Source organism: Schistocerca piceifrons, chromosome 4 (assembly GCF_021461385.2).
Source record: "Schistocerca piceifrons isolate TAMUIC-IGC-003096 chromosome 4, iqSchPice1.1, whole genome shotgun sequence".
NCBI lineage: Eukaryota > Metazoa > Arthropoda > Insecta > Orthoptera > Acrididae > Schistocerca > Schistocerca piceifrons.
In genome coordinates this window covers 263,790,971-263,804,629 of record NC_060141.1, presented here as the reverse complement: position 1 = coordinate 263,804,629, position 13,659 = coordinate 263,790,971, and the positions used below count along the sequence as shown (strand labels likewise).

The following is a 13,659-nucleotide window of genomic DNA, read 5'->3' as shown; positions in this document are numbered from 1 at the left end:
TTATACTGAGTGCACTATCCGAAAATTACCTCGAGCAATTAAACAGAGAACTGACTCGTGGAGATAACATCTTGGACCTATTGATAACAAACAGACCCGAACTTTTCGACTCTGTAAGTGTAGAACAGGGAATCAGTGATCATAAGGCCGTTGCGCGCACGGAGGCTTTCAGACAGTCGTTCTTCCCGCGAACCATACGCGACTGGAACAGAAAAGGGAGGTAATGACATTGGCATGTAAAGTGCCCTCTGCCACACACCGTTGAGTGGCTTTTGGAATATAAATGTAGATGTAGAATCCTCATTTCAGTGCAAATGTTATCTTTATGGATGAGGCTTCATTCCAACGTGATCAAATTGTAAATTTTCACAATCAACATGTGTGGGCTGACGAGAATCCGCACGCAATTGTGAAATCACGTCATCAACACAGATTTTCTGTGAACATTTGGGCAGGCATTGTTGGTGATGTCTTGATTGGCCCCCGTGTTCTTCCACCTACGCTCAATGGAGCAAGTTATCATGATTTCATACGGTACTGCTAGAACATATGCCTTTACATGTGGTTCATGCACGATGGAGCTCCTGCACATTTCAGTTGAAGTGTTCGTACGCTTCTCAACAACAGATTCGGTGACCGATGGATTGGTAGAGGCGGACCAATTCCATAGCCTCCACACTCTCCTGACCTCAACCCTATTGACTTTCATTTATGGGGGTATTTGAAAGCTCTTGTATACATAACCCCGGTACCAAATGTAGAGACTCTTTGTGCTTGTATTGTGGATGGCTGTGATACAATACGCCATTCTCCAGGGCTGTGTCAGTGCATCAGGGATTCCATGCGACAGAGGGTGGATGCATGTATCCTCGCTAACGGAGGACATTTTGAACATTTCCTGTAACAAAGTTCCATGATTAATGTGATTTGAAGAGAAGTAATAAAATGAGATCTAACATGGAAAGTAAGCATTTCCGGATACATGTCCACATAACATATTTTCTTTCTTTGTGTGTGAGGAATGTTCCTGAAAGTTTGGCCGTACCTTTTTGTAACACCATGTATATATATTCTAGTAACGTGTAAATGTAGATGTATTGAATTTTTAGTGTCAGAATATTGATTTCACAAATAGTTTCCATTCTCGTTGGGTCAGCACTTTGCTGAGATTTCGAGCTCTTCAAATTACCCGCCAGCGTTTCTCCCGAAGAAACGTGCAGCGAAAGTGTGACCTCTTGCTTTCTCCTCTCAAAATCGCGAAAGCTACAATACTGTTTTCTCCTTGCGGGAACTCCAACATGCACTCTCTTCTTCTCGCTCTTCCGCCCCAGGACCGGATGGTATCCACGTCCAGATGTTGCTGCATTTATCAACCCATAGTCTGCGTTACCTCCTTCGCCTTTATAATCGAATTTGGACCGACAGTACTTTTCCCAGATGATGGCGGGAAGCTATCGTCGTTCCTGTTCCGAAACCTGGAAAGGACAAACATCTCCCCTCTAGCTATCGCCCCATTTCTCTCACGAGTAATGTCTGTAAGGTTTTGGAGCGTATGGTGAATTACCGTTTAGCGTGGTGGCTGGAATCCCGCAGTCTTTTAACACCTGCCCAATGCGGATTCCGAAAGCATCGTTCTGCAGTTGACCATCTTGTTGCTCTCTCCACTTATATCATGAACAATTTTCTCCGGAAACGCCAAACAGTAGCAATATTTTTTGATCTGGAGAGAGCATACGATACCTGTTGGAGGACAGGCATCCTCCGCACACTGTTCTCTTGGGGCTTTCGAGGTCGGCTGCCCCTTTTTCTTCGCGAATTTTGCGATCTACTACAGCTCTCAACGGACCAGCCTTCTTGAATGACATCTTCAAGGATGTCTCGATCGCCTCCACTCTTGGAGCATCGAAACCGACTTCCGTTTTTCACCCAGTAAGACCGTTTGTGTTAATTTTTGGCGACGTAAGGAGTTTCTTCCGCCCTCCTTACATCTAGGTCCTGTCAACCTTCCGTTTTCAAACGTCGCTAAATTCTTGGGTCTTACATTTGACAGAAAACTGTGCTGGTCCTCCCACGTTTCCTATCTTTCGGCTCGCTGTCTGCGATCCCTCAACACCCTCCGTGTCCTGAATGGTACCTCCTGGGGAGCGGACTGAGTGGTCCTTCTCCGCCTCTATCGCGCCTTAGTGCACTCGAAATTGGACTATGGAAGCATAGTCTACTCCTCTGCTCGGCCGTCTATTCTTCGGCGTCTCGACTCTATCCACCACCGTGGATTACGTTTAGTGTCTGGAGCTTTTTACACCAGCCCTGTGCAAAGCCTTTATGCTGAGACTGCTGCACCTCCGCTGTCCAATCGGCGAGCAGTCCTGAGTCGTTATGCTAGCCATCTGTCTTCCCGGCCTGCAAATCCAGCCCATGACATTTTTTTCGACACCTCCTTTGATGTAGGGTATGCAGGCCGCCCCTCCTCCCTACTACCACCGGGAGTCCGCTTCCGTCAACTGTTCCATTCTCTTTCCTTCCGCTTTCCTAAAACCTTCTTGACAACTTGTGGTACAGCACCGCCTTGGCTCTGTCCCTGGATCTGCCTGCTCCGTGACCTTTGTCGATTTCCCAAGGATGATACCCCTTCACTTGTTTATCGTCGGACATTTGCTGCTCTATGTGCACAAATGACGGACGCCACATTTATTTACACCGACGGCTCGAAAACATCGTTAGGTGTAGGGAGTGCCTATATTGTTGGCGACACCCCAAATCACTTTCGGCTTCCCGACCAGTGTTCGGTTTATACTGCGGAGCTTTACGCTGTCCACTACATCTGCCGCCATCAGCAGATACAATACGTTATCTGCTCAGATTCTCTCAGCTCTCTCCTCAGTCTCCAAGCTCTTTATCCTGTGCACCCTCTGGTCCACCGGATTCAGGACTGTCTGCGCTTGCTCCACCTGGGGGGTGTCTCGGTGGCGTTCCTCTGGCTCCCGGGACACGTTGGTATCTGTGGAAATGAGGCGGCCGATATTGCAGCCAAGGCTGCAGTCTCTCTTCCTCGGCCAGCTATTCAATCGATTCCCTTCGCCGATCTACGGAGCGTTCTATGTCGACGTGTTGTTCATTTATGGCACACGCATTGGTCGACACTTACCCATGATAAATTGCAGGACATAAAAGCTCTTCCTTATGCTTGGACCTCTTCCTCCCGAACGCGTCGTCGGGAGGAGGTAATTTTAACTAGACTCCGGATAGGGCACTGTCTTTTTAGCCATCGACATCTTTTAAGCGGCGATCCTCCCCCACTCTGTCCCCACTGCTCTCAGCTGTGGACGGTAAGACACCTTTTAATTGAGTGCCCCTATTTTAATCCGTTACGCTCCTGTCTACAGCTATCGCCTGATATATCGTCGATTTTAGCAGATGACACGCGCTCAGCCGACCGCGTTATCAAGTTTATTAGTGCCAGTGAAATGGCGTCAGTCATTTGAAGCTTTTTTTGGGGACAACCAACCCCTTTCTGTAGTGGATTTTTAAGCCTGCCTTCTGCTTTTAGTTTCTCCAATTTTATGACTTTCGTTCCCATTGCTGCTGGTTTTCAATTTCGGTTTTTTACTGTTTCCTAAGTCACGGACCGGGCGCTAATGACCATAGAAGTTTTGCGCCCTAAAACCAAAACAAAAAAAAATAGTTTCCATGAAATGTATATGCAGTTGTGAACGTGGACTGCAGTTAGCTGTATAATGGAATGATGACAATGAAAATTTGTCAGACCGGGATTCAAAACCACATTTTCCTCTTATCACGAGCAGTTTCCTTACAATTAGGCTATCCAAGCACGACTCACGGCCAAACCCAAACTTTAATGTGTCATGCATGCATGCCCGAAGGAACTTTGCATCGTAATTTTGATTAATACAGACACTGCAATATCGAATAAATAGTTTGGTTGCAACCAGTAGTTTACTAAGTATATAGGTGAGTCCTGAACTTTTCAGTAATGTCAAATTGAAATGATTAACAGCACGGAAACCCTTGACATGTTGCAGGGATGTTCCATATTTCATACAGTTGTGTAATTTTAGTTCAGTAAGTGTATTTTACAGGAACTACTGCCTTCTGTAACACTTGACAGTCACACATTAAACATAATGCTCTTGTCAAATAAATTGGAATACATTTTAATTGGTATATTAAAAAGTATACATGGCATTGGCAGCAAGTGGTTATAATTACTGTTTATTTTAATAAAAAACATTCCAGATTGCAATGCGTTTTTTATTTTTAGTTCTGGTCACTGGTTTTGGTGTAAAAGACCATCCTCATACCAAGGCTCCAGGTGACCTGAGGTTCTGGACCACAGAGATGTGTAGTACTGACTAGTGAAACAGTTAATGACTGGTACCAGTCAGTACTGGCTGCTTGTGACATCAGGACCCTTGGTCTGAGAATGGCCATACAGTCCAAAACATGTAACCAGAATAAAAAGTAAAAAATGTATTGCTGTCTAGACTGCTCTTTATTAAAATATTAAGTATAGTCTCTGTTGTTCCATAATGTGGAATGTAACTCCAGAATTAAGGGGAGTAATTAGATTGTTTCAATAATAAAACAGCAGTTAAAGCTATGTGTCATACAGATTCATTGTTTACCTTTTAATAATGACTCATATTATTACCTTCTTAGTCAATGGACTTCATTTGTCATGATTATGCCACCACCACCTTACATGTTAGGTATGTTAGGTGCATTGCTGCTCAAATTCCCTTGAAATTAGTTGATTCAGTTTCTCATTAGACTGGGATTTCTTATAGTAGAACATGTTATCTCAAATTTAAGCAGTGTATTTTTAAAAAATTTCAGAAAATTATACTACATCCGATTAAACTAGCAACACAGAATTCAACCTCACGAGATTCATCACAGCGCAAACTTCCTCATAATTCCTGTCAGGTGAGTGACACGGCAGCTGAATGCATCAGTACATTAATTTCAGGCATGCCGTGTCCTCCTAGGTTTGTAAACCTATGGCATGTGAATTTAGTTATGTTGTAAATGTAGGGCATGCTAAAATACGTGTTCCTCTTGTCTGCATAAAGGCGGCGTGGAGGTTTATGACTTGAGGGATACACATCTTTTTAATTAATACCATGGACGGTTAGCATCATTTCTTCTGATGCAGTTATAACGGCAGTTATTATCAATCTTCTGTTGTACTTTAAAATCTTACTGTAGAGTGTTAAAGCTCGAATTTCAAGAATGTTTATTCATGTACAGCTCTTTTTATTCAATTTGTTGACTGTTCGTAACAGTCTGAAGAACCACTGAATTGCCCCAATTCTTGTTTTTGATTATTGTAGTTTTTAGCACGTTGCTTTTAATTTCATGGTAAAATGCCACTATTTTCTCTGTGGTTGCTTGCTTTTGATTCATCACTAATTTTTCAAGGTCTCTAATAGGAAAAAAATAGCCTTGCACAGAAATGAACACACCTTGTTACAATGAGTAAAGGTTGAGAAACTTGCATTTTTCCTTATTGTGTAAATTTGATTTTACATTATCAGATGTCGTATAATTAGCCATTAAAATTCTACTTACTTTGACCCTTTACACAGGTATCGTAATGTAGATTCAGTGTAATTATTATTTCAGTAGCCAACAATTCCGTTGAATGTGACACCAATAGAGTAGTTTGGTTTTTATTTCTAACTCTGTGGGAATAACATGATACATATATTGCATGTAACATGCTTAAGTTAATGCTATACATTACAGTTTTTGTGGAAACACATTTCATTGAATTTCCTTTATTTTTTCTTTTTGACAGTGTAAATGTAATTTTTTAAAAAAAGTTAGCTGTACTTTGACCAGGGTTGGTGACAAGTCATTGTTTGGGACACCAAGCTGAGAGGGGCACTCAGGTGTAAGATAATTAGCAGAAACTGACATGGGTGAAAATATAAGAGTGAAAAGGGAGGAAGGGCGGGGGCACCAAATTTTCAGATGCTTGTGTGGAGAAATGTTTTCAAGCTGGCCCTGATTGTGACTGTACAGTGTAACACTGGGCAAAATAACTATTTTGAAAGTGCCCAGAGTTGTGGTAATCCAGTTACTCTTCAGTTATTGCACTACAGTGTCGTTTTCTGCACTGCTCGCCATGCTCTGTGTCATTTTGTTTTTTGGCCAAGTTCAGTGTCATTTTGTTTTTTGGCCAAGTTCAGTGTTATGTGGGAAATGACTCCCAGTTTGATTATACGCAAACCTCAACCTGCTTTTTACAGCTAAATTACAAATTTTGTGATATTGAAAAAATAGCCCATTTCACATTGTTTCATGTTATTGTTCGTGCAATATTTTTCTGTCCCTAGTGAGGTAGCCTTACACTTGAACTTCAATAGCCTTTACATGTTTCAAATGAAAAAAGAAAAAAATTGCCTGTTCATCAGTTTGACAGAATTTTTTGAACATTTTATATTGGATAAATACCTGATTGTTGGGAAAACTGGATAATTTGTAATAAGCATGATGCCTACATCAGAGAAGTGTGGGTAGTGAAGACATTTTAAAATGTGAACAAACAAGTAGTAAGCATCGTCTGAGACACCTTTTGTGATTCCGAAAATATTTTGCACAGATTTGCTGCAGGTGGCATATTGCTAGAAATATTTGAAGACAGTAAAACATTGACAGCACCCAACACCACTGAAAATTCTTCATTAGGGTCAGGTGATCGCTGAAGAGTTGCAATTTAGTAATTGTAACCTGTTCTGAGAAGATATTTGTGACAGGCAAGGGAGTGGTAATCAGATCACTGATCAGAATGGATACTTTGATTTCCTTGTACAGAATAGGTCATAAAAGATCTCTCTCTCTCTCTCTCTCTCTCTCTCTCTCTCTCTCTCTCTCTCTCTCTTTCTATATATATATATATAATCTAAAAGAAAGATGATGAAACTTACCAAACAAAAGCGCTGGCAGGTCGATAGACACACAAACAAACACAAACATACACACAAAATTCTAGCTTTCGCAACCAATGGTTGCCTCGTCAGGAAAGAGGGAAGGAGAAGGAAAGACAAAAGGATATGGGTTTTAAGGGAGAGGGTAAGGAGTCATTCCAATCCCGGGAGCGGAAAGACTTACCTTAGGGGGAAAAAAGGACAGGTATACACTCGCACACACACACACATATCCATCCACACATACACAGACACAAGCAGACATTTGTAAAGGCAAAGAGTTTGGGCAGAGATGTCAGTCGGGGCGGATGTGCAGAGGCAAAGATGAAGTTGAAAGACAGGTGAGGTATGAGCGGTGGCAAATTGAAATTAGAAATTAGCGGAGATTGAGGCCTGGCGGATAGCGAGAAGAAAGGATATGCTGAAGGGCAAGTTCCCATCTCCGGAGTTCTGACAGGTTGGTGTTGATGTGACTTACCAAATGAAAGTGCTGGCAGGTCGACAGACACACAAACAAACACAAACATACACACAAAATTCAAGCTTTCGCAACAAACTGTTGCCTCATCAGGAAAGAGGGAAGGAGAGGGAAAGACGAAAGGATGTGGGTTTTAAGGGAGAGGGTAAGGAGTCATTCCAATCCCGGGAGTGGAAAGACTTACCTTAGGGGGAAAAAGGGACGGGTATACACTCGCGCGCGCGCGCACACACACACACACACACACACACACACACACACACACACACACACACTCACACACCCACACACACACACTCACACACCACACACACACACACACACACACACACACATATCCATCCACACAAAGGTAAGTCTTTCCGCTCACGGGATTGGAATGACTCCTTACCCTCTCCCTTAAAACCCACATCCTTTCGTCTTTCCCTCTCCTTCCCTCTTCCCTGATGAGGCAACAGTTTGTTGCGAAAGCTTGAATTTTGTGTGTATGTTTGTGTTTGTTTGTGTGTCTGTCGACCTGCCAGCACTTTCATTTGGTAAGTCACATCATCTTTGTTTTTAGATATATTTTTCCTACGTGGAATGTTTCCCTCTATTATATAGTGACATTGGATGCCACTGCTGGTACTTCTAAAATTCACGTACAGTTGTCTTTTACTGAACAAATTCTGCATATATCTAACTTTGAGAACCTGCATTTTCTCTTTTATGATTATTTCATGAAGCATGTACAGTGAAATTACAGTTTGTATGTAATAATCTTCCCCTCATTTGGAAAAAAAGGCACAAAAAATGGTATGTCACCTGACATTTTTCACGGAAATTAGGAGTAGGAAATAAATGTCAGTCTGCAATTCTTATGTACTAAAAACTAATAATTGTGTGGTGCATTGGAGTGCCAGTCTCAAAATTATCTTGTAAATGTCTTAATGACTCCTGACAGAAATAATGTTATAGGAAGAAATGATCTGGTCTTCAAACATGCTGTTTACTGAAAGACTGTTTAAACATTAAAACCATTTCATCAGTTTGCTTGTGAGCATAACAAAGTTAGGTCAAATTACCAAAAATTTGAAACACAAAATTTTTGTGGAATTGTTCTGGTTACCGTATTTACTCTAATCTAAGCCGCACCTGAAATTTGAGACTCAAAATTCAAGGGGAGAGAAAAGTTTTAGACCGCCTCTCCAAATAGAAACAAAGTTGGTCCATTGTAACATGAGACACAATTGAGGTTGAAGATACAGCTGCAGTAGTGTGGTTCGAGTCGTAAGCTTAACAGTTAATCTTTACCAAGTAGCCATTGGTATGTGTCAGGTGCTCCGTCCGTATTTATACGGGTACCCTTCCTTTTTCAAGTGCTTCGTCTGGTTTGAATCAATTGCTTATTTTGCTTTGATCTGATAAGTGCAGTTCTCTTTGTTGTAGGTGTTTGTCACTCTAAGCTGAAAACGCATTATTGTACTGTGTCGTGCATTGTTTGTCGCATTCTGATAATGAGTGTCGCTGCTCGCGGGATGGCTTGCTTTTGTGCGCGCTACCACAGCTAACAATAAAAAAAAAAGAGAGGAATTGTCTCATAACCGAAACAGCGGGAAGTGACTGCTATTTGTTGTTACTTACGCAGCTTTGATAATGATCAACAAGAACCAAATAATAGACTGCGTATGATAGAATTTATTCCGAGCGAGAGTTTAGTGAAAATCTTTCTCCGTTTGAAAATCTTTCTCCGTTTGAAAATCTTTGCGGACGCCTCTTGAGTACTTTACATTCTGCACAGAAACTAGACTCATCTTAGATTCGTGCTTCATTTCTGACTGTATCACTATTCGGCATAAGAATAATATGAATATAAACGTGACTTATATGTATATTCTTCCACATTTGCTGTTGTCTCACTCTAGTTTCGTGGTTTATTAGGCAGACAGAATTTTAATGAGATAGCAGCAAACACAAAAGAATACACGACATAATGTTTACAGTCTTCTACCTTTTCTTTTAATTTATTTACTGATGTATAGGTTTTGGCGCATAGGTTTTGGCGCCAGTATTTATCTTGCTGCGTGCAAAGCATGCCTGTGTAGTGTTACATATATTAGACGGCAGAAGCTAGTTGTGGCGGCACCTACCAACATTTTTCCGCTTACTTTGCACTCAATTCTAAGCTGCACGCGTTTTTTTGGATTACAAAAACCGGAAAAAAGGTGCGGCTTAGATTTGAGTAAATACGGTAATCATAGACGGATTCCAACTGCAGATTTGCCTCTCATTTCATGTATAGACTAAGACTTTGCATTTGGAATACTGTGGTGTAGTGAGGGGTAAATATAATTTATACATTGGAACGGTTTTTAGGGGAAAATGAGAACACTTGTATATTACTTTTAAATAAATTTCGCTAGTGTATGATTTTCCTCACTTCATAGTTGATTTCGAGCAACAGTGATCCCAAGTCAGTTTACACTCCTTCTTTCAAAAAGTGACCTCCAGTTTGTTTGCTATTACTTGTTCCTTTGTACAATTGTTGGTAGGAATGGCTGATTCTTAGCTCCATTCCACATAAAGTGGACCAGTTTTAGGAATCAGCCCCCTCTCATTTAAGCTGGACATGGCACATGCATTCCTTACACAATGAAACTAAGCTACTTCTGGCAAATTATGCAGTCACAATGTGACAGATGCCTATGCACCTATGTCACTCAACTGTGTTCCACTACCAGCAATTTAGACTGTTTGTGCATTGCCCAAAATTGGGATCCGACTCTATATTCTACTGAAGAACTCCCAACAGCTTCCGTTAGTCTGTGTTCTTAGAGTTTCCTTTCAATATCCCCTGTGGGCTGTACATTGTCCGGGCTGGGCATGTTCTGTGGCCCCTAGAAGGATGCTGACCCTACCCTTCCCTGACACCCGCTTGTTTCAATCCTCCCAAGATTATTCCAATTCGATATGCATCTACACATATCGATTGAAAGTAAACAACAGGGTCAGTTATGCTTTTGCATATGCAAGGGGACACTACAAGCACTCTCAGCCAAGTGCCTGCAGTGTATGCAATGCAGAGTTGGTTGCCATCTCTCGAGCTTTGCGATATCTCAGGAAGTGGAAATGGCAGGGTGAGTGTCTTAGCAGCACCTGGAAGAAGGGAAATGTTCTTTATGGTGACACAAAATAGGGTTTTAGCTTTCTTAGATGAAGACAAATGTAGCTTATTGTGCCTTGGCGAAAAGGGTACTGTTGCAGTTCAAATGGAAGGTGAAAATGCACTGAGCTGACAAGTCATGGGATAGCTCCAAATATTGTGTTTGACCACTTTCCACTTGATGTGCAGCAACTCGATCTAGCATGGTCTCGACAAGTTGTTGGAAGTCCCCGGCAGAAATATTGAGCCATGGCTACCTCTATAGCGGTCCATAATTGCAAAAGTATTAGCAGTGCAGGATTTCATGCGCAAACTGACCTATTGATTATGTCCCATAAATATTCAATGGGATTCATGTTGGGTGGTCTGGGAGGCCAAATCACTCGCTCGAATTATCCAGAATGTTCTTCATATCAATCGCGAACAATTGTAGCCCAGTCACATGAAAGAGTGACACTGTGAATCTTGGAATATTGAGTTCTCTAACGATTTCTGTAATGGAATATACCATACATCTAGCTCCAACTACCATTCTGTGTTCAAAGTTTGTTAACTTGTGTGGTACAGCCATAATCATGTCGGAAACCTTTTAACATCAATCATCAGAGGAGAAATGACAGCTCCACCAATCTGCTGCCCTTATATACTGTGGGAATGCGATACTGCTGCTGTCTGTGTATATGCATATTGCTGTTCCATGATTTTTGTAACCTGTGTAGTGCCAAACAAAAATGCTTTTTCAGTAATTTGTGCGAAAAGCAAGTTGTGTATTGTCAGTATGCCCGGCCAAGATGTATGGGCTTCAAAATTCTCTGCCCTTCGGTCAGAATACTATGTAGTTGGCTCACCGGGCTTTCACTCGGTGTCTACTTTGCTTATCAAAATGTAGAACTTGATCTGTCCAAAAGTATTACTGATACCTACAAAATTTATTTTGATGAGCAGAATAATTTGTGACGTTTAAAGCTTTGTATGCTTAAGTTTCACAGATGTGTCAAATCTCCTGGATAAATTGTCAGATGTGTACAGTGGTGTTGTCATTGAGGAAATGATAGCATTTAAACCGTGAGTGCAAACTACACTGCATGCTCAACAAATGCTGGTTAAAGCTTGTCTAAAACACTTTGCGTCAAAAATTTTTGATCTTTCAGTCCATTACTTTGTATCGAAGTACAAGGCACAGTGTTTGAAATTGTCAAAGAAAACTTGAAAGCTGGTGAAATTGTTGTGTTTGTGTACTTTGCAGAGTATTGCTCTTGGGGTTTGGAATGCTCTGCAGGATTTGCATTGGGAGAATAGTCAGGCAACATTATGCGAATTTCTTGTTGATTTTCATGACAGTTAATTGCATTAGTGTATCATTGATAGTTCACAAAATGACACTCTTACAGTGCATGTATTCACAAAAAGTTGCACATTTGTGCCATCACAAACAGGATTTTGGATTTACTGCTCCCCCCCCCCTCCCCCTTTCTCCCACCATGGTAAATTGTCTTGTGTTGTTGGTAGGGTACCTTTACTAGTCTCACACACACACACACACACACACACACACACACACACACACACACACACACACACAGTGATACATCAATTTTTTACAGGAGATTTGTTCCATCTCTGTGATCAAAACATATAAAAACCATTTATTCACTAAAAAAAAAATTGATTGAATCTGAAGACTGACCCAGAAGAAAGGATTCAAAAAGACTTGGAATCTTGTCTGAACATAAGAACCAATTTGTTCCTCATGATCTGTATAAAGATTAGAGTTTCAAAAGACTGTTTAGAATTTCTCCATTTAGTTTGTGGCCAAAGTTGGACAAGATATTGCACCAGATAATCCTTGTTTGGGTAAACAATAAAACCTGATACCTGGCCAGTATGTTGCTTGTGTGTATGACAATGAACGGTGTTCTCGAAATATTTGTTATCTTGGAAGAGCCACAAGATGCAAAAATTGCATAAAAAGGAAAGTTGCCACTCACCATACAGTAGAGACGCTGAGTTGCAGATAGGCGCAACAAAAAGACTGTCACGAATATAGCTTTCGGCCAGCAAGGCCTTCATCAGAATTAGATGGCGAACACACACATACACGTGCAAATGCAACTTGCAAGTTGGTAATCAGTGCAAGAGGTAATCATTGCAAAGGTCTCTTCTTTTTTATATTTACAAGAGGTTGGAAGTTATTGCTGGGTCCTTAAAAAATGTTAAATGAATTTGTAATGGAACACTTGTACTTGAAACTGTTATGCCAAACCAAGTATCTAAGCTTCTAAAATGCAAGAATTTTGTGACTACCCTGTTGTGGCTGAGTTGTGTAACACTCTTAGCTTGTGTAAGAGCATGGTTACCTGCTCCAATATAATGGAGGCGAACCCTGTAGAGTTATGTGAAGAAAGGAAAAATATGGATGTCATGGAAGCGCAGAACTGTATGAGGAGATTCGCAGGCACATTGGAGAAAACTGCAACATTTATTCTCATGTTCAACACACTGGAGTTACCTGAACATGTTCTTGTAGGCTGTATCTGTCTGAAGGTTTGACCATTTGTTACTGACCCAAAGTGATGCTTCAAATGTCAAAGATTTGGTCATACCACTAGAGCATGTAATGGGAGGGCTACGTGAGGCAATTGCTGAGGCTCAACTCACGAATCTGGCGATTCTGGTACACTTCCTCCAAAATGCATAAATGTTGAAAGGAGACACACACACCCTGTGGTGAACCTAAAGCAGCTTTCAAAGCTATGCAACTTCTGGTGTTCGCTACTTCTTTTGCATTGGACTTTAAGAAGTCAGTCACCAAATGCGATGCCTCTTCACAGAGCCAGACCACAGATTCAAGTAAGACTTTGTGCGCTCGTTAGTGTAACTGTGGGGGGAAAACTGCACTTGAACCCAGAATCATTTGGAAGCCGTCAAAGACAGACTTGGTATCTCAGTGACATACCATTGCACCCAGTCAGAAGCCCACTAAGCCAGCCTCGCCACCCTTGCAAGCAGCTCCTCACAAAAGTAAGGAAAAGTTGTTCAGAATTGTAGAAAGCGGCATAAAAATCATCAGATCTGTGAGCACTCTGCCT

General features: G+C 41.4%; 1 protein-coding gene across 3 annotated transcripts in view; it reads left to right on the top strand.

Moving 5' to 3' along the window:
- LOC124794956 (WW domain-containing adapter protein with coiled-coil homolog) overlaps nucleotides 1-13,659 on the top strand; it is a 101,197-nt gene that overhangs the window by 20,394 nt on the left and 67,144 nt on the right. For 2 of the 3 annotated variants that reach the window (XR_007016631.1, XM_047258671.1), the window contains exon 5: nucleotides 4,855-4,944. The exons of the other annotated variant lie outside the window; for it this stretch is intronic. Coding sequence is in view for 1 of the 2 variants with exons in the window: in XM_047258671.1 (XP_047114627.1) it covers nucleotides 4,855-4,944 (90 nt within the window). In the remaining variant the exon portion in view is untranslated. The remainder of the gene's footprint in view (nucleotides 1-4,854; nucleotides 4,945-13,659) is intronic. 3 annotated transcript variants of the gene reach the window in all.